This window comes from Rhineura floridana, chromosome 4, assembly GCF_030035675.1.
Source record: "Rhineura floridana isolate rRhiFlo1 chromosome 4, rRhiFlo1.hap2, whole genome shotgun sequence".
In the NCBI taxonomy this organism is placed as follows: domain Eukaryota; kingdom Metazoa; phylum Chordata; class Lepidosauria; order Squamata; family Rhineuridae; genus Rhineura; species Rhineura floridana.
The window spans coordinates 101,729,118-101,750,977 of NC_084483.1; the positions used below are offsets into that span (position 1 = coordinate 101,729,118).

Below are 21,860 nucleotides of genomic sequence, written 5' to 3' on the forward strand. Positions count from 1 at the left end.
GTTTACCCCTCTTGTACCCAGGTTATTTGCTGGACTGAGTCTCTATTTGTTTCCCTTGTCCAAGAACTTTGGAGGAAAAGATTTCAAATTCAATTTTGTCCTGCTGGCTGCGAGCTTGCATTTCTCTGGTAAATCTCTGAAGTTTCCAGGGCCTTATAACACCACGGATTGCTCTACAAGGTCAGTGATCACCATGGCTGCCCTGGCCACTGACACTCCACTTGTGGACATGTACAACTTCTTGTGGACATGGCAGCTGTTTGGGGTATCCTTAACTTGTTTATTTGGCACTACAAGATGGATTGCTATGCTTCTGCAGACACCTATTTTGGGAAGTGTGTTTTACAACAAGTGGTATTTCATATTTAGGCAGCTTGAGTGGATCCACCCTACTGGGGCTGCTTTGGTACATTCCATCTGATGGCATGCTACCTGGGAAAAATTGAGATTGGTATCACCTGAAAGGTGGTTTTCCCAGGTATCGTGCCATCAGGGCCCTCCCTGCTGGGGGCTGGGGACTGCCTATATGTTCATTTCTCTGGTTAGGTTTTATCTGTACAAGTATTACTATCCATACACGTATTGCTAAGGCTGCTTTCTACTTTGTTTAATTTATTATGTTGTAAAATGGTCAAGATTTTGTTGCATGTGGTATCGATATTTGCTGCTCCTGTTGGATGTGCAGTTGTTTTTTCTGTGTATTTTTTTTATGCTGTGTGTGCGCCATGCGACTGCTGTCAAGATATCCTCCTTTGCTTCATCTGGAAAAGACTGGGGTGAGGATTGAAAGGAGCAGCTCAAGTCTTGACTCCTGTGCATTCCTGTCTTCAGACACTAGGTGGTGCTACAACCCATCTGATGGCATGATACCTGGGAAAACCACCTTTCAGGTGAAACCAACAGTCCATTTCCCCCTACTTAGTAGCCCCTGGGAAATGCAATTTACCCAAGGCCTGCTATAATGTTAGTTGACATTGGGGGAACTACAGTTTCCAGGAAGTACTGGAGCATTGTGGCCTGGCCTCTCTCCCAGTGGCTGACATTGGACTGCCATGCCAGCAGCCCAGTGAGTGTAGTTTTAGGGAAGGGAGGTTTGGGAGTGGGTGGAATGGAAGGGCTGTAGCCTGAATATAGATCAGCTTGGAAACAAACTAAACTATTTCCTTATTTTGAGGGAGATAGCTCGTCTTATTTCCAAGTTAATCTTATGTTGGAGGGGGGCTCACACCTTGTGACCCTCAGTAGCACACTCCTCAGATGACATTCAGAAAAGTTTGATAAATCCTGGTGGATACAGATGACTGTTTTATCACACATTCGTATATGATGTGCTCATAGTACAGTTTGACTTCCTACTTGGCAAGGTGATATAGACAACTGGTTTACAAAGTGGTCACATACACACAGTGGCATATCATTAGACTGACCCTTTGTGTTGTTCCACCAATAGGTGTTCAAAGATCTTTGTCCCATATCAGGAGCATCTGTGTTGTAAAATGGTGGCTTGCATCTGTCTCCTGTCCAGGCAACCCAAAAGTATAGTTAGCCAGCAATTTCATATTTTTTTATCACACTAAAATAGACTGGGCATAATGTTTTGCAAAATTTGTTGAAGATTAGCATTCGATAGGGCGTAATCAAAGCCAGACTTTAACTTTCAGAACATTAAAAAAGCATGATGATGAAAATCTGTTTTATTGTGCCACTTTGATGTGAGTAATTGGCTTGTCCATACGCTTGGAACTCCTTTCTTTCTTTTTAGTAGCGAGAACATTGTTTCTGGGTAGTCAAAAGGCTTTTGCATATATGGTTTATTATTAATCTGCATGTCTTTATTTCTGTGTTATATAGTGTTGCTGGTAGTGCTTTATGTACTTAAATAGACCAGTTCCCTACTCATTGTTTTTTTAAAAACTTGCATTTGATTAGACGGTGATTCCATCAGGATTTCGAGTAGGAATGAAGCTTGAAGCAGTAGACAAAAAGAACCCTACATTCATATGTGTTGCTACGGTAACTGACATTGTGGACAGTCGTTTCCTGGTTCATTTTGACAACTGGGATGAGAGTTATGACTATTGGTATGATTTTTAAAGAGTTTGTTTAACTGAATGATAATTAACCTAAGATAGAATTTTGGAAATACCTGTTTTTTTCTCTCTCCCCCCCCCCCGGTTGCTATAAACTGTAGTACCTGTGTTTCATTGGGATGTTCTTAGATTTTTGACAATAGATGAGAGATGTGCAATAGTACTCTGTGGTCTCAATATACGCATTTTTTATGTTCCTATGGAACTTTGCAAGTGTTGCTAATGTTCTGAATTTCTTAGTTCTATGCCAGGGGTGGGAGAAGGAAAGATACAAACACAGACAGGAACAACTGTGAAATATTACACAGGGAGCATTCCTTCTAGAATAGTGACAATACCAACAATGTGGATTGTTGCACATTAAGTGGCAAAAGAATGCATACAAGAAGACCGGCTTGTTGTCTCATACACCAATGATCAGTGAAATTAACTGAGCTTTTTAAAAAAAATCTGAGGAAAAGCATCATTTCAGGAACTAAGGCTTTTTACATAGCATCACCAGTACTTACCTATTGAAATCACAGAGGCACCTACAATTTTGGCACTTCATTGCTGAAAATATTTCTGTTTCACCAAGGAGTTTTAAAGAATTTTAATTCAGTGTTGGCTATTTGTTCTTATATTTTATGATGTTATAATTTTATGATGTTACAATGATGTTATTTTACACTGTCATTATATTTTTTATGACCTGGCAGTTTGTAAATATTCTTATAAATTAAGAATTCCTCACTGTTATCATATGATCATCAAAAGGTACTGGATCTGCAGTTCAATAAGCAAGTCAATGGTAGTTCCATTTTCCTGACAACAGGAACTTCATTATGTTTCATAAATGCAATTAAAGGATACATTATTATAGCATAAAAAGCATAATAAAGCATGTTGGTCCATTAGAAAAATTTCAAAATTAACACTCTAGTAATAAATTTATTAGAGCCAACCAAAATGTCACAAAATAACAATATGCTTTTGAGTTTTCCAGAATTCGTCATCAGACTTGATCAGGCAATATCTGTTTCCTTATGGGCTGCATTTGCACATAGCACAATGCCAAACCATGGCTTAGTGCAAATATGTAGGCTCCCACGGACGAGATTGCAGCTGCTTTGCTCCTCTCCAGTCCTTGGGTCAATCGGGTTTCAGGACTGGTCATGGAACGGAAACAGCCTTGGTCGCTCTGGTGGATGATATGAGGAGGGCATTGGATAGGGGTGAATACACCTTCCTTGTCCTCCTGGACCTTTCAGCGGCTTTCGATACCGTTGACCACAGTATCCTCTTAAATCGCCTAGAGGGATTAGGAATAGGAGGCACTGTTTTGCAGTGGTTCCGTTCCTATCTCTCGGATAGGCAGCAACGGGTGGCATTGGGAGATGAGGTTTCAGACCCTTGGCCTCTTCATTGTGGAGTGCCACAGGGCTCTATCCTCTCTCCCATGCTATTTAACATCTATATGAAACCGCTGGGAGCAATCATCAGGAGTTTTGGGTTGCAGTGTCATCAGTATGCAGATGACACTCAGCTCTATTTCTCATTTAAATCCTCACCGGAGTTGGCTGTGAACACCATGTCCAAGTGCCTGGAATCCATAAGTGGATGGATGGGAGAGAATAGGCTGAAGCTGAACCCCGACAAGTCTGAGGTATTACTTGTGGGAGATAAAAGGAAATTAGGAATTACTGACCTGATGCTTAATGGGGTAAATTTGCCCCTGAAGGACCAGGTCCGCAGTCTTGGGGTCATTCTTGACTCCCAGCTGTCCATGGAGGCTCAGATTACAGCAGTGAGCCGGGCAGCTTGGTATCAATTACATCTGATACGGAGACTGCGACCCTATCTTCCTGGTCATCTGCTCCCCCAAGTGATACATGCCCTGGTCTCCTCTCGCTTAGACTACTGCAATGCGCTCTATGTGGGGTTACCCTTGAAAACGGTCCAGAAATTACAGCTGGTACAGAATGCGGCGGCACGCTTGATTACGCATAGCCGTCGCTGGGAGCATATCACCCCAGTGTTATTAGATCTTCACTGGCTACCAGTTGTCTACCGGGCCCAATTCAAGGTGTTGGTGCTGACCTTTAAAACCCTATACGGTTTCGGCCCAGTATATCTGAAGGAACGCCTCCAGAATCACCGATTATGCCGCCTGACAAGATCAGCCTCGCAAGACCTTCTCTCGGTCCCACCTGTGAGAACAGCGAGGCTGGTGCAGACCAGAGAGAGGGCATTTTCTTTTGTGGCCCCCACCCTCTGGAACTCCCTCCCTTTTGATCTCAGACATGCTCCCTCCTTGTCCAGCTATCGCCGAGCCTTGAAGACCTGGCTGTTCAGGCAGGCCTACAAGATTGAGACAGAGTAATTTATGAATTAAAGGATGGTTTTTTAATTTTAAAATTTGATGATGTTATTATATATATATGTATTGTTTTATTCTTGTTGTTCGTCGCCTAGAGTGTCCCTAACCCGGACAGATAGGCGACTGAAAAATAAAATTTATTATTATTATTTATTATTGTAGCACAGCGGGCAGCTAAGCTAAGGTTTGACTTAGCTGCCTGTCCTCCAAACTTGGGTTCATGGTTACGCTCTCTCCTTCTTAACCATGAGCTATAGCCAAGGTTTGTTCTTGGCTACAGGTCACGGTTAAGGAGGATGAGGCTTAACCACAAGCCTAGGTTCCAGTGACACACTAAGCCCAAACGTGGCTTAGCTGCCATGACACACTGAGTTAAAAAGCCCGGGGAGGAGCAAAGCAGCTGAAATCTCCTCTCAGGAGCCAGGGCATTTGCATAGTCCCAGTAAGCCATCGTTTGACCCTGTCGTGTGAAGCAGGCCATAGTTTGTATTTCTTCTGCTGCAGAAAGGACACATACGAACATTTTGATATTTAAACTGCATAAACAAATTGCCATTCTTTTGAAATGGAAGAATAATTGCAGACACTCAGTAGTGTGATGATCGTTCATGGTGCAGGGCAGGCCATGAAGTTCTTTTTTTCTAGTGTGAATGCATGCTGTCCCAGAGTCTGGCAGCAGAAATAGGCAGCCGTTGCTTTGCTTTAACATTTTGTTTGGCTACTCTTGAGCTAGACATTCATGTTTAAGTGTGAGGCAGACTTCCTTAAGGAGGTGGGGTTGGTTGCTAGGAGAGCTGAGAGCAAAGGCAGAATAAAACTGCCAAAGGTCAAAAGGAAAAGAAACTGAAGGGAGTGCAGAAAAGAGAAAATATAAGCTAGAACACAGGGGAAAGAATGTTTTCTTGAAAACTCAGGAAGGTTGCTTAAAATTGCTGCTTTGACCCCTCAGCATTAAAAGGTGTGGACACACTACATTAAGGTTCTTTCATGGATGCCAGTGAGGTCTCCACGTGGGTTATAGTCCCCAATCAGCTCGAGACAGGAACCTGTCATAATTTTTTCTTGGCTCCTCCCCTTCTTACTGAGGTGATGCCAGTTCTGTTCCTGTCTCAGCTCGGGCAACAACCTTTGGCTGTTTTTCTCTCACTTCTGTAGACTATCAGCCTACGGCTCCTCTATTTTCCTTCGTTCTTTTCTATACTTCTTATTATCTTTCTCTTCCTCTTTTCGTACCTATTCTTTCTCTCCTGGCTGAGATATGGAAGCACTGCCGTCTTCTCAGACCGCCAGGACAAAAACCCTTAGAGGAACAGGGCAGCACACAGTGGCTACTGTGGTCGGATCCCTGCAAGGCCATAAGGGGTCAGGGCAGCACTCAGCTCCTGCTGCAGTCAGTTCCCGGCCGCCGTCTGTCCCACAATCCCAGAACAAGAAGGGACAGATTTAAAAAGGCTTGGAACCATGTGTTTGGGCCCAGCGGCACAGGTCCTTAACATGAAATTGACCTAATCCATGTGTTCATTTTTATTTAAAGTATTTAAATACAAACTTTCAAAACAGAGCTTTCTCGAAACAACTTGCAAAACATAATTGAAAAACCATAATATAACTTTAAGAATACAAAAGAAAGTAACTTGATTCCAAAATTAAAATAGTAGCAGTTTAACAGAATTTAGAGCCAAGCTCACAGCAGATTTACTAAAATGCTGACTGAAACAGAAATGATTTTAAGGTCTGTTTAAAAACTAACAAATATAGGGCCTGACATCTTTACACAGAGAGCTCTAAAGGTAGGTAGTGTCTGTGAGTCTGATTGATAGGTCACTGTGCAGGGCCTCAGAAACTCCTCATTGGGCTGGGCAGGTTCAAATAACCATGTCTTTTAAAAAGGTACAGCTACCCTATAGTATAAACCCACAGGAAAATGGCTCCCAAACAATGCAATTCACATTTAAAGGGGATCTGAGAGCAGAATGTGTTTCAAAGTGTGATATCCTCCCCCCTTCCCCCATCACCATATATATGCACTGGAGCTTTCTCTTTCTGGAAAAGCAGCTGCAAGTACTGGGGACTTCCCCCCTCAGCCATTTGTCCATTCAACATTTTTTGCAGCAATGCTTTTTTCTTCCTGAAAAATAAAGGATATGAATTATCTTTTCCTTCTTGGGGAGAAAAATACCTTGGCTACTGAATGAGCAAATAGCCTGTGGAGAAAAGAATTGCAGGTTTGTAATGTGTAGCTCTTCCCTTGGCTTTAACTTTTGCCCAGTTGTGCCCTACCTTTGTAAATGTGAGAGATGAAAAACAGGATGAGCTTGCGTTGATTTTTTTTGTTTTCAGTTCGTGAAGGCTAGAAGTTTACTATAGATTAAAGAATAAATAAAGTTGTTACTTTCAAGAGTCTTCAGGCTACACAGAAATGCTTGGCTGGGTTTGTGAGAAAGGTGTTGCCCTGTTCCAGGAACATTTCAGTTTTTACTTAATGCAACACATGTTCATTGTAAGTTTCACGTCTTAGCACTAGATGGTGCAATAAGATGACTTGGCTATTTTTGGATATATTCCTCTTTAGTGAAACCAGGCAGTAATCAGAATATTATAAAGGAATTAATGTCTCCATACCCTTTCCCATTAAGTTAAGTTTGCTAGTTAATGCACAGTTATGAATTATTTCAATATTTTAATATTATTTTAATAATATTAAAAATAAGACGTTGAAATACTGTTACCTTAACTACTTATAATTTGTGGACACGTTTAACAGGGTTTCTTGGTCATACATGTGTTTCACCAATGACTCAGCTCTTTTTCAGAAGTTCAAAAGTATATATATACATTATGCTGCAGTCTTAAAAATACATTCTGTAGAGTTGTCCTATTAACCTTACTGGAATATTTACTTATTTATTTATTAAATTTATATCCCACCCTTCTAGAAGGAGCCCACGGTGGCAAATGAACACATTAAAATCATTCCAACACATCTTAAAAATAAAAGACATTAAAACAAAGCATCTTTAAAAACATCTTTTTTTAAAAAGCTTTTAGAACATCTAAAAAAGTAATTCCAACACAGACACAGACTGGGATAAGGTCTTTACTTAAAAGACGTTTTGAAAGTGGAAGATCTTCAGTAGGTGCCGAATAGACAACAGAGATTGTGCCTCTCTATTTTTAAGGGGAGGGAATTCCAAAGGGTAGGTGCCACTACACTAAAGGTCTGCTTCTTATGTTGTGCAGACAGGCCTCCTGAAAAGATATGCAGGAGGCCGTCACCTGTGAAAGGCAATAATCGACTGGGTATATGAGGGTAAGACGATCTTTCAGGTATCCTGGTCCCAAGCTGTGTAGGGCTTTGTACATCAAAACCAGAACCTTGAATTTGGCCCAGTAAGTAATGGGCAGCCAGTGCAATTCTTTCAGCAGCAGGATGACATGTTGGTGATAACCTGCCCCAGTGAGCAGTCACACCACTACATTTTGCACCAGCTGCAGCTTCCAGACCACCTCAGGGGCATCTCTGCACAGAGCACATTACAGTCATCCAACCTGGAGGTTATCAGTACAACTGAGGTCAGGTTATCCCAATCCAGAAACGACCGCAGCTGTCCTACCAGCTGAAGCTGGTAAAACACACACCACTGAGGTCACCTGGGCCTCTAGCAGCAAAGATGAATTCAGGAGCAACCCCAGACTATAAATCTGCTCTTTCAGATGGAGTATGGCTCCATCCAAAGTAGGTAATTTCCCAATTATCCGAACTTGGGAACCACCAACCCACAGTGCCTTGCTAGGATCTTGCTAGGATCCAGACTCAGTTTATTGACCCTCATCCAGCCCACCACCAAGTTCAGGGACTGGCCCAGGGCTTCCGCAGCATCTCCCAGTTCAGATTTACAGAGAAATAGTGCTGAGTATCATCAGTGTACTGCTGACACCTCACCCCAAATCTCCTGAAGACCACTTCCAAGGGCTTCATGTAGATGTTAAACAGCATTGAGGACAAGATGGTACCCTGTGGCACCCCACAGCAAAACTGCTATTCTCTGAAAATGACCCTGGAGGTAGAATCGGAATCGCTATAAAACAGTGCCTCTGATACCCATCTCGCCAAGTCTGCTCAGAAGGATGTCATTGTCAATGGTATCAAAAGCCACCAAGAGATCAAGTAAGAATAACAGGGTCACACTCTTCTGTCATTCTCCCAATAAAGGTCATCCATCAGGATGACCAAGGCCAATTCAATCACATAACCAGTCCTGAACCCAGATTGGAGTGGGTCAAGATAATCTGTTTCATCCAAGAGTACTGTAATTGCTGCACCACAACCCTCTCAATGCCTTCCCTAAAAAGGGGGTATTTGCAACTGGTAGTTGTCAGAAACCAATGTGTCCAGGATGGTCTTTTTCTGGATCAGTCGGATCACTGCCTCTTTCAGGGCAGCTGGGACCTCTCCCTCCCGGAAAGACATGTTGACCATACTTTTGATCCACTTAGTCATACCCCCTCGGCAAACTTTAATAAGCCAAGAAGGGCAAGGGTCGAGAAGACACATTGCTGCCACACTTTGTCCATGTCATCAGGCTGCATCAACTGAAACTGATCCCAAGAAGTTGCAGGAGATGTTGCACTGGACTCCTCACTGGGCACTACAGCAGATGTGGATGGGGCATCAAGACTGCCACAGAGGCAAGCAACTTTACCGTCAAAGTGCCTTGCAAACAGTTCACAATGGGCCTCCGAAGGGTCTAAAATTCAATTTTATGAGCATATTTTATGAACTTATTTATTACCAACCTCTCAATATGCAACTTACAACATAAAAACATATTTAAATATACATCCCCCCAGTAACAATATAATAACAACAAAGTAGTCTAAACTTAAGCTTGTAAATAGCCACTCAAATAGTCACTTGCATTGAGTAAAATCATCACAGTTTGTTCTTTTTTCTCCTATTTTAGGCCACAAATTAGTGTCATCAGCAGGTGGGCTCAGGGCTGGCGCCAGGCATGACTGGGCCCTTGGGTACTAGCTTGCTCCAGGCGCATGGCTCCTGCTTGTTTCACCTACCTCTTTCGTCTCCTGTTGCTGCGAGCACTGTGTGCACAGGGCTGCCATCAACCAAGATGGCAGTGGAGGCTTCTCTAAGGGGCTGCTGGGTCCCTGCCACCATCTTGGTTGATGGCACACATGTGCTGTATGCCTGCCTTCAACCAAGATGGCAGTAGGAGCATCAGCCCCTTTAAAAAGCCTCCACTGCCATCTTGCTTGATGGAAACGCTGTGTGCACAGCACGCACAGCCTCAAAAGACAGGAGCAAGAGGTAGGTGGAGTAAGCGAACGGCTGGGCAGTCTGAAAGCTCCTTCCTTGTGATCTGCAGCAGGGAGCCTGCCGCGGATCGTGGAAGGGGAGCACTACTCTCCCACCCTAATCAGGGGTCGTTCAGAGGCCCCTGTGGGCTGCGGGGCCCTTGGCCAGGGTCCGAACTGGCCGCCCTTTCGCGCTGGCCCTGGGTGGGCTGGTGAAAATTTTTTTCTGGGTAACTTTTATTTATGGACATAAGCTCCTTTAGACAGACCCAAGGAAGCCCTTAAGGCATTTGCAGGAATGACACATATCTAATCACTATTTCCCCTGCAGGTGTGAAGCGGCTAGTCCACATATTCATCCAGTTGGCTGGTGTAAAGAACACAGAAAAACTCTTGTAACCCCTCCAGGTCTGTATGAAATAGCACATCTATGCATGCTTATTTCAGAAGACTAGAAACTATAAAAAGGAATTACTAGGAGTGAACATTCTCTCACAATTTAAAAGTGAGTTTGCATGGACTATGATGGGAGAAGGGAGAGGATAATAATTTATGCCAGAATATTATTTGCTGGAAAAGATGGATTTCTGTTCATCCTAGAAATTGCACAGTAGAAGGTATTTAACATCCAGAGGTAACATTATTTTAGCGGAAAGTGCTTCAACACTTATACCAACTGCTAGTGCATCTAGTTCAGTATTGTCAATATTGGCTCTTCAGGGTTTCAGACAGGGAATACTCCCAGTCCTACCTGGAGAAGCTGGGAGTAGAACCTGGGACCTTGTACATCAAAAACAGATGCTCTGCAACTGAGATTCCCTACTTAAGGCCACCATTCACTCTGAAAAGCTACTCCTAGGCTTTGGGGACTCTCTGCAGCAAAATGGGACATGATGTGGAAGGCTACAGTATGCCAGGGGGAGGTTTGTGTGAGTGGAAGTGTTTTTTGTTAAGACAAAGCCAACATCCCTTAATTGCACTGAATTAAACTAAACAAAGAGATCATGAGAACAAGTATATGAATAAAGCAAAAATACTACCATGCTAAAGAGAGAATTTGTTATGGAAAATTGTAATAGCTAGCAAATGAGAATCAATAAACTGGAAATCATGAATAATATCTTGGAGCTATGAAATTGGAGCATGAAAATCTACTTATAGAACAACCTTTACATGTACTATAAATATTTAACCTGTCAGTGATTTAATTGTAGCTTGTTAGTAGGGAATTCTGTAAAATAGCCCACACAGAGCAATGGTGTTATGCACTACCATATTATGAGTCACTTTGAAAAGCAATGCTTTGTAAGCTTTTAAAAGTATGCATTTTATAAACACAGAAAACTCAAACTGGATTTCCCACAGTGACAATATTTTTCCCCGTGATATCAATCAATCTGTACTCGCCATTTTCAGTGTTGGTATGAATTATGTTTAAAGCAACTTTAGTAAGAGATTACTGCCTAGGTAGGTGGCTATCTAAATTCAAAACAAATGTATAACCCTTAAAGGTTCAAATTAGTACTTGACTCAGTAAATTGCTAAAAGCTGAAATCAGGGGCGTCACTACCGGGGTGCGGAGGGTGCGGCCCGCACCCGGGTGTCACCATGAGGGGGGTGACACCCAGAGCCGCCCTGTGCCATTGCCCGGCAAGGCTGCTCCAACTCCTCCTCGGAGGCAGGCGGGTGGGGCGAGGGAGGCGCGCCGGCATTCCCAGGCCTTCTCTGGCTGGGTGCCCCTCCGGCGCACGCCCTCCCAGGGGCATGGACGGGGTGGCTGGCCTCGAGTGTGCGCGCACGGAAGCCCAGCCACCTCATCCATGCCCCTGGGAGGGTGCGCACCAGAGGTCCGCACCCCCCCGCACTCCCGCTAGTGACACCGCTGGCTGAAATGCACAAGCCATTCAGTCTCTGTTGCTTACATGCTCAAAAGCTTTTTAAAAGCTTTTTTAAAAATGTTTTTAATGTTTTGTTTTAATGTATTTTATGGTCTTTTTATGAAGTTTTAAAGTGTTTTTAGTGTTTCTGTTTGCCGCCCTGAGCTCCTGCTGGGAGGAAGGGTGGGATATAAATTAAATAATTAATAAATAATAAATGAAAGTCACAGCAGTGTTTTAGTGACATTTTTCATTCATTAAGCATTATAATAATGGGCTTGGTCTATTTTATAGCTAAGATTATATAAATGGAATGCACTATAGTATTTTCCCCCCAATCTATACTTATAATGAAGCTGCCTGTTTTGGTTTAATGAACTATTCTGATGTCACTGAAGTCCTATTCATGTACTACTTGCATGTAGGGTAATCATATGCAGAACGAGAAGTGGGGCTGAGACTGGCCAAGTCCCAACTTCATTCATACTAGCTAGCTCCATCCCTGATGAATGTGTATTAAGCACAGACATCCCAATAGGAAAGCTTGTTTGAGGTTTTGTTGGTGTTTGCTGCCTTGGGTAGTCGTGGCCTAGAAAGTTGGCTTAATTTTTTTATAAATAAATAAGCTTATGCAACTGTTCACATGTAGGCTTTTCAAACATCAGTGCCCAACATGCAGACATCGAGGGTAAGGCTAGCCAGCAAATGCAGTGTGCCATGGTCTCTGGATTTTACCCAGAGACTCCAGGTTTTGGGGTTCCTCCCAGAGTCTCCAGGGGATTCACCCCAATCTCTGGGCAAGCAAGGTGTTGTGTGAGGTCACATGACCCCACAGCCTCAACCTCTCACCTGCCTGGAGCGACAGCAGCAGTGAGAGAGTGAGCCCAGGCTTCCCCAAAGGTTGAGCAGGAAGGAGGCCTGTATGCACCCAGTGTGGGGTGCCACCAAAAGAAGATGGTGAGTGAAGTGTGGGGGTAGGAAGGAAATTGCCTGGAGGAATGAGTAAGTGAGTGGGGTGGGGGAGGTGGGTAGGAGTAGGAAGGTGCCAGAGAGAGTGATGTCACTGTGTTCTTGCCCCTGAAATCTGAAGGTTTGGGATGCTTGTGACCTGGCAACTGCATTTGGTGTCGTTTCCCCTCCTATATCTGGTTGCTGTAGACATGACTCGCATACATTAGAAGAGGGAGGGGCCAAGGAGCAAGTGGTATGAAGAGGCAGAGAGCCTTGGGAAGAAGGAATGGAGGAGAGGAGAAGGGCTAGGGGAAGAAGAGAAGGTAAATGAAGGCTAAAGGGAATGATACAGAAAAGGTAGAATATTGAGAGAAGGGACTGTATAGAAATTGGAAAGAATGCAGGTTCAGAGGAATAGGGGAAAATAAAAATGAGAGATAGGACTAGCATTTGGTGGATACAGAAAGGGGAACTGTTGACCTTATGGATATAGTTGGTAGGAGAATTCTGAGGAACAAGGCGGAATGGGATTAGAGGAAGTGTGGAAGTTGCTGGGATCATGAGAAGTAAATATGAGAAGGGCTAAATTTTCATATATTGAATCATAACCAGCCAAATATTTGGCTTCAGGTCCCTCATCTGCTTAGAATCCATAAAATAATTGTTACCGAGTATTTCCCTATCATTCAGTAATCATTTTTGATATTCAAAAGCTTCTTTCTTTGATTATATTGTGTGTTAAATGAATGTCAAAACACATTGGAGCAAAAATACATATTTTCTGAAAACTGGTCAAAGAAGCAGTGAAATTATGTGGATCTCCTCTGGGTAAGATGTGGGAGAGATGGCTTCTGAAATTTGGATTTCTGTCTACAATTCACTGAAAACCAGGGTGGAGGGTAGGGAGAAGTGCAAGTCACACTTATTCCTCCTCCTCCTTTTGTCACTTCTTTGAACTGCCTGAAAAATATCCTGAATATATCTGTTGCATGACAGTTAAATCTTGTATTATTATTTATCTACTAGACTATCCACATGCTAAACATTTTTCTTGGGAGAAGTATTTGGAAGAAACCAGTTCTTTACCTGCACCTGCCAGGGCTTTTAAAGTGGTAAGAGAGATCTGTAGCATTCTCATATTTATCATGCTTATTAGCTGCTTTCACTGCTGCTCCTCTGGTGATTGGTCTGAATCTTAAGGAGAAGCTGGTGGGGAGGGTGACTTTCATTGATATTCCCTTTCCCTTGCAGCTCCCTTGTGCCCCTTGAAAATTTGCTCTAGGTTTGCTCTGGAAGAGTGTGGGGGAGGGGCTCCAATGAAGACGAGAATCAGCAAAAATAAAAACAAAAAAAGCCCCAATAAACTAGTGGCCATCGCTACAAAGGGCCCAAAGGATATGTGACATTTATCATGTAGCTTGTCCTTGCAGGCAAGCTTTTTATTTCATAAATTGCCAAAGTGGGGAGTGGTGGTCCGGATTGGGACCCTGGTGTGGGGCTGGGGTCTTTATCTCTCCTTGCCCCCAGCAGTCCACATCCAAATCATGAGCCCCCATAGTTGTAGATTGCATTAGGGAAAAGCGCTTTTACTCCAAAGCTTTTTCTCCCAATACAAATTGCAAGCATGAGGCTGTGATCAGGGCTACAGCAAATGGCAAAGGGTTAGACCCCCTACCCAGCTGGCAATTTAAGAAAGGAAAGGCTTGCACTCAAAGGCAAGCTACCCATAAATCAATGCTTTATGTAATTAATAGTGAATTCTACAAATTAACTATGCAGTCTGTGAAGAACTCTTTCCTTTTTGTATTCTGAATCTGCTGCCAATTGTTTTAGTTGGTGACCCTCCTTCTATCTACACCATTCAAGATATACCCGATCAGGATTTGCCCTTATTTCTCCTCCCCACAATGCAGAGATTGAATAAATCCTGTCTCAAATGATATGTGGAGAAAGTGTAGCTTGAAATCCCATTATCACGAGGTGCGCCTGGCACCAACACTGTTACCTTTTCGGCGCCAGGTCAAGACTTTCCTCTTCTCCCAGGCATTTTAGCATGTGTTTTATACTGTTTTAATTTTTAAATTGTGTTTTAAATTGTTTTTATAAGATCTGTTTTAAATTGTATTTGTTTTAATGTTTTTAGTTACTGTAAACCGCCCAGAGAGCTTCAGCTATGGGGCGGTATACAAGTATAATAAAATAAATAAATAAATAAATACATCATCAAAACATTTTAACTGTGCTAAGCAAAAAGGGCTATATCCAGTTTTGTCCTTCCACTGACAGAAGGCTCTTTGATCTGACAGTCTTCTGTGAGTGGAAGATGTGTGGGAGACGGCTTTCACTTATTTTTTTCTTCACTCTGCTGTCTGTGTGCCGCCCCTGTCCCATCTTCTCCAGAGAATTGGAGGATTCTCTGGAACAGCATGCAAGGTGGCACAGGTGGATGCAGGAGAAAGGGAGAACTTCCAAATTTTCCATAGGAGGACTGCCATCAAGCAGGTTATAGCTCCACCTATCGTCCGAAGGCAAGAATGTTTTTGAAGTCAAGACTAGGGGCGTCAGGCCCCTCCCACTCTCCAGTTCATTCTTGCCTTCGTACCGAACAAGTTTGATATTGCTGATAGCGTAGCTTCTAGCTAAGTCTTTTGTGTTTTTTGTGTATTTGTCTGACAGGGTGTGGAGGTTTTGTTGTCTGTGTATTCCACGTTCTTTCCTTCCCTCTGTCTTGTATTTAACATCGTTTTGTTCGTTATTCCTGGGGAATTCCTTGGGGGGGGGTTCTCCCTTACCCGGACCGTTTTTTTCCCAGGTTTTAGCCTAACGGCTCTTAGAGAGACCGCGGCTGTGGTTCTCTCTTTTCTCAGGCGGGAACTTGCGGCTGCAGCTCCCTGCTTTACCCGCCGCTTGTTTTGTGCCCTTACGGATTCACGTCTCCCACAGGAGCCTGCTCTGGCGGCTCCCTCTTGTTTTTAGTCCCTGGCCGTTTGGGTTCCTGCCTTCTCGGTACGACCGCGGCTTTTTTCCTCGTGGCGGTCCCTTTAAAACTCCCCCTCCAGGAGCCTGTGGCTGCGGCTCTCCTCCCTTACCTCTTAGCGGCTCTTATCCTTGGGCTGCTCTGACTTCCCGGACTCGTTCCGCGGCTTTTAAAAAATCTTGCCGCGACGCTCTCTGCAGCCGGCAGCTGCGGCTCGTTCGCCTCAGCTGCTTCAGCATCTCACCGGCCGTCCTGCCTCCCTGACAGAGTCTCTCCTGCCTGGCTTTTAGAGCCGCGATTATGTTTATAAACCCCGCGGCTGTAGCACGTATTGAGGCTGTGCTCGGCAACCCCTTTTCAGTTCGCTGGTGCTCCTCAGTATCCGCCATTGCTCCTTCTTCATGTTCCGCCATTTTTGATTAAAAATTTTCCCGCTCATTTTGCGGGCACCATTTTGTTTGTCCCCTTTTTTCCCGCCCTTTCTGTTCAGTCTATTCAGTACTAAACAAAGGGGGGTTTAGCTGGTAAGGGCTCCTTGTATGTATGCTGCAGATAGGATCCTATAGTTCTACACGGGCTACTCTACCACACGACTACTGCTGCTGCTTCTTGCAACTACCTGATCACTGCAACTATTTGAACCTGTACTTTTGTGACTGTATCATCAAGGCTGTGGTTGTGCACCAGGCTGTTTGAACTGTACATTCTGCCCCATTCGTGGCTGTGTACTAAGACTGTTGATACTGTGCACAAGCCGTTTGGACTGTACATTCTGCCCCATCCGTGGCTGTGTACCAAGGCTGTTGATACTGTACATTCTGCCCCATCCGACGCCGTGTACCAAGGCTGTTGATACTGTACATTCTGCCCCATCCGACGCCGTGTACTTAGCCATCTGCCAGTGCATTCTACCCCATCCGTGGTCATGTACTGAGCCTGTTCGGGTCTGTGCATTCTGCCCCATCCGTGGCCGTGTACTGTAACCCATAGCAAATATAAGATGGCGGAACAGCCAGCGAAGACTCAGATAGTCAAGCCGAAACCATCTAAGGCGGCCAAGCATAAGCACACCAAAGCAATTGCCAAAACAAAACATCTTTCCAGCCACAGCAAAACCAAGCGCCCATGCTATGTCTCTGTTCCGGCTTCCGATGGAGCAGCCCAGGAACAGTTAACGAATTTATTTCACTCTCCCACTGCTTCCTCCGAGGAGGAGGACTTCGCTGGGTTTCCGGAACAGCCAACTACCAGCCAGCCCCCTCCCATATTACCGCCCAGGGCTTATCCATCGTCACAGCCTACTGGGCCGCCTCTACAAGCGCAACCATCCGCTTCACCGGGGCTGCAGCTGTCTCATGAGTTCCTATCACAACTACAAGGCATGCTGTCATTTTTTACTCAAACACAGTCACTGCCACAAGTCCCCGCCATACCTCAGCACAGTATGGACCACTATGTATGTAATGAGGCAAATCCGCTCCCGCTATTAAAGGGGCCAGGGTCCTGAAATCCCCCGCTCCAGCAGAGCACTGCCTTCCAGTGCCAGATCCCATTACTAAACTGGCCAACGACGAATGGTCTCATCCATTACAAGCTCGCCGCTTCAACGCCCTTGCGGACAGACTTTATTCTCTGGCTCTGGACTTTACCAGCAGACTGGCCGTTCCTGGCATAGATGAGCTGATCTCCAGTCTCGTCTCTAGATCCCTTTTGCCGAGGGAAGGAGAGTCCCATCTAAAGGATGCCACTGAGTGGAGGCTGGACTTTGCCTTATGCAAGAATCATGAGGCCACCGCCTTCTCCATGCGAGCCTCCGTATCAGCTTCCATCTTTTCCAGGGCAGCGATGATGTGGTTGGACAACCTTTTAGAGGATACTAATCCCGATCCTGTATCTCTGAGGAGGTCACTGATAAAATTGCGCAAGACAGCAGCGTTTGTAGCTGATGCCACCTTGGACGCAAATCAACTGGGAGCACGATCTATGGCAGCTCAGGTAGTCGCTCGACGGACCGTCTGGCTCCGTCACTGGCAAGCTGACTCTACAGCCAGAGTTAATTTATCAAGGGCACCTTATTCCGGATCTTTACTCTTCAGCGAGTAAGCCCTAAAGGCAGTGCTTGTTGACCCCAAGGATGCTCGAAAGCCTGTTTTGGCTACTGTTAAGAACGTTGATCACAGGCCTTTCAGGCGTTTCCCCTTATACCGCACGACCCAGCCCTTTCGAGGGACGCGGCCGCGAATTCTGAACCTATGATTTCCGTGCCTCCAGGGGGGTCTGGAACCGGCATTTCCCAGGCAGAGGTCAGTACCAGGGGCGCAGAGGTACCCCAACTTCCTCATATAGAGGAGGGTCTCGCCAGCACAAACAGTACTGACGTGAGACCTATTAAAAATGAAACGTTCCTACCGGCGTCTAGAACGGCGCTGGAAAAAGTCAACTAGCTCATTCGATAAGATTCAAGCCAACAAATGTGCAAAAACCTATGCCTCGATGAGAGTGGCAGCTCGAAAATCTTTTTATTCGACCTCTATTGCCTCATCGAGTAATCATCCAAAAGAACTGTTCTGGATAGTGAATAATCTCCTTCAGACACCACAAACAAACTCTCATTTAACCTGCTCTCAAGCCCGCTGCCAAGAATTTGCCTCATTTTTTGAAGCTAAGGTGGATCAGATCCGTTTTAATATAGATCATACTGAAATGGCAGAAGAAAAGAACATCAGATCAGAAAGTGACTACTCTCCGCTTTTTGCCACTTTTCAATTAATCTCTCCAGATGACATTCCTCGATTTCTAAATGGAATGAATCCAACAACCTGCTTACTTGATCTATGTCCTTCCTGGTTGATAAAAACATCAAATTTGAAATTAGCAAGCTGGATTAGTACAATCGTAAATTCTTCTCTTCAACAAGGCCACTTACCAGAATGCCTAAAAGAAGCAATGGTTACACCTTTACTAAAAAAAACCCTCTCTCGACCCTAAAATATTAAATAATTATCGACCGGTATCTAATCTACCTTTTCTGAGTAAAATCATTGAAAGAGTGGTAGCCTCACAGCTTCAAAAGTTTATAGACACCACTGACTGTTATGATCTCTTCCAATCGGGTTTCAGACCGAATCATGGGACTGAAACGGCTCTAGTCGCACTGGTCGACGATCTTCGACTAGAACAATGCAAAGGCAATCTGTCCCTTCTAGTTTTATTGGATCTATCTGCCGCATTCGACACAATTGATCACAGCATTTTGTTAGACCGTCTCTTTAATATGGGTCTCAGAGGTACAGTACTAAAATGGCTTCGCTCCTTTCTGGAAAAAAGGCTTCAGAGAGTTGCCCTTGGGGATCATTGCTCTAAACCCTGGCCATTAAAATATGGCGTCCCACAGGGCTCTGTTTTATCCCTGATGTTATTTAATATTTATGTAAGCCCTTTAGGAAAAATCATTCGAAAATTTGGGATTCATTATCACCAATATGCCGATGATACACAACTTTATTGTTCCTTTCCACCGAACACTGTAGAGACTGTCAACTGCCTTAATCAATGTCTCCTAGCAGTACAAAGTTGGATCAATAAAAACAAACTGAAACTAAACCCAGAAAAAACAGAAGTCATTCTCATTGGCAAAAATCTCCCCCAAGGAACTGGACATCTGCCTTCACTTGATGGAGTTTTTCTCCCTTTAAAATCTCAAGTCCGTAGCTTATGTATAATCTTGGACTCAGCCCTAACCTTTGAACCCCAGGTTGCAGCCGTGTCTAGAGCCGCATTTGCAAAACTAAAACTAGTCCGTCAACTTCGCCCACTTTTAGGAACATCAGAATTAATGAAAGTAACTCAGGCCTTAGTAACCTCTCGACTGGGCTATTGTAATTCTTTATAGGTCGGCCTTTCTGTTAGAGCACTTCGACTGCTCAAGCGGGTACAAAGAGCGGCCGCTAGGATGATCACTAAAACTGGCCCTCGGGTTCATACTTCACCTCTTCTTTACCATCTTCACTGGCTCCCTATTAGCTCCAGACATCAGTTTAAGATTCTGGTCCTAACTTTTAAGGCTCTTCATGGACTGGCGCTGGTATATTTGACTAACCGTCTTGTTGAATTCAAAACCTATCGCCCTATGAGATCGATTTCTAAAGGCACTCTTATTATTCCCTCAACTTTCATGATCCGCCAAATGAACACCAGGAGGAAGGTCTTCTCAGTCATAGCCCCTACTCTTTGGAATAATTTACCATCTGAGATACGACGTTCCTCGTCTCTCATTGAATTCCGTCGACAGATTAAAACATACTTGTTTCAACTAGCTTTTAATGTTTGAATTGAGATTGTTGTCGAACTTTTTTAGTATTAATTTACTTATTTGTTTTTAGGTATTGCATTATGCTGTTTTTTTGTATTATCTCTGTTTTTAATGTTCACCGCTCTGAATTCTGAGTTTCGGAACTAGAGCGGTATATAAATTTTTAAAATAAATAATAAATAAATACCGGTTGGGGGTAGACTGCTTCTGTTTGGAGACCATTGGCTGCGTCTGACTCAGATCCATTGGATCAGAGATCTTTTTTGTTATGGCTATGCACTGGAGTTTTGGATGACCCCTCCAGACAGATTTCATCCTTCTCCTTGTCCTAGGGCATCAGCCAGGCACTGCATCATGCAGACCGCCATACATCACCTCTTGGACATAGCGGTGATAGAGCCAGTCCCTACAACAGAGAGGTCGGGTGGGGTGTACTCCCTCCTATTTGCTGTGCCCAAACGAGATCTGTCATGGAGGGCGGTATTGGACCTCAAGTTCATTAACCGTTTCGTAAAGTATCGAAGGTTCAAAATGAAATCCCTCCACTCCATTATAGAAAGCCTTCAAGAAGGAGACTTCCTGGCTTCTATCGACCTAAAGGAAGCGTATCTCCATGTACCTATCTGCATAGCCCACAGAAAATTCCTTCGATTTGCCTTCGGCTCCCAGCATTTTCAATATCGAGCTATGCCGTTCGGCCTCTTTTCTGCCCCGAGAGTATTTACCAAGGTGCTACTCATACTAGTGGCTTACCTCCGACTTCAAGGGGTCCATATCTACCCCTATTTGGATTGTTAATACGGGCGAGTTCCAGGGAGCTGGCTCATCACCATCTAACGCTCACGCTCCATGTTTTGCAGGCCTACAGCTGGCTAGTCAATTTCGACAAAAGCCATCTTCAACCAACCCAGCGCCTACAACATCTAGGGGCGATGTTGGACACCCTGCAGGTGACGGTGTTCCTGTCTCCAGACCGCATAACTGCCATCACAGACATCGCTCGGTCTCTGATGTGCCACACAACTGCAGACGTCATACTTTTAGCCAGGGCCCTCGGAATGTTGGTGTCCACCATCCATATTGTGCCACGGGCTCGAGCTCACACACGCCCACTCCAGTGGGCTTTGTTACCGTTTCAACAGGACATCGCCAACTCAAACCATCGAGCGATCCCCCTGAGCTCATCACTGCGTCTGTCATTCCGCTGGTGGACGAGGGTTCAACACCTCACCCAGGGCACTCCATTCAGAGAACCCCGCAGGACTTTCATCACCACAGATGCCAGTTTCCTCAGCTGGGGAGCCCACTGCAACTCCCAGTTCGTTCAGGGGGTTTGGACCACGGCAGAGCAGACTCACAGCATCAACTGGCTGGAATTGAAGGCTGTCCACTTAGCTCTGCTCCATTTTCAATCTCTGTTCCACTTGGACCATGTTCTCATTCGAACGGACAACACGTGTGCCAAATCTCATTTAAACAGACAAGGGGGGACCAGGTCCTGTCCTCTGCAGAACCTGTCTTCCCTCATATTCGACTGGGCAGAGCAACATCTGCAATCCTTGAAAGCAGAACATCTCAGAGGAATTTGGAATGTGACAGCAGACTGGCTCAGCAGACAACAGGTCTTTCCGGGAGAATGGAAACTTCATCCGACCATTTTCCACCTTCTCCAGTGTCGGTTCGGCATCTTCTCAGTCGATCTATTTGCCTCCAGTCGCAATTGCCAGCTACCCAGGTACTTCGCTCGATACCTGGACACGACAGCGGAAGCGGTGGATGCCCTGTCGCTACAGTGGCCCGATGGCCTATTGTACGCCTTCCCTCCAATACCACTGTTAGCCAGAACCTTGAGGAAGGCACGACGCAAGAGGGCCAAACTGGTTCTGATAGCTCCATATTGGCCCCGTCGACCGTGGTTCTCGGAGCTCCTTGCCATGTCAGTGACGGACCCTTGGACGCTCCCAGTCAGGCCAGACCTCTT

General features: G+C 44.7%; 1 protein-coding gene across 10 annotated transcripts in view; it reads left to right on the forward strand.

Annotated features, from left to right (window-relative positions):
• The window catches only part of L3MBTL3 (L3MBTL histone methyl-lysine binding protein 3), a 145,056-nt gene that overhangs the window by 63,385 nt on the left and 59,811 nt on the right, over positions 1 to 21,860 (forward strand). For all 10 annotated transcript variants that reach the window (XM_061623832.1, XM_061623833.1, XM_061623830.1 and 7 more), the window contains 3 exons: positions 1,930 to 2,081; positions 10,094 to 10,170; positions 13,617 to 13,702. In XM_061623832.1, coding sequence (XP_061479816.1) covers positions 1,930 to 2,081; positions 10,094 to 10,170; positions 13,617 to 13,702 — 315 coding nt within the window. The remainder of the gene's footprint in view (positions 1 to 1,929; positions 2,082 to 10,093; positions 10,171 to 13,616; positions 13,703 to 21,860) is intronic.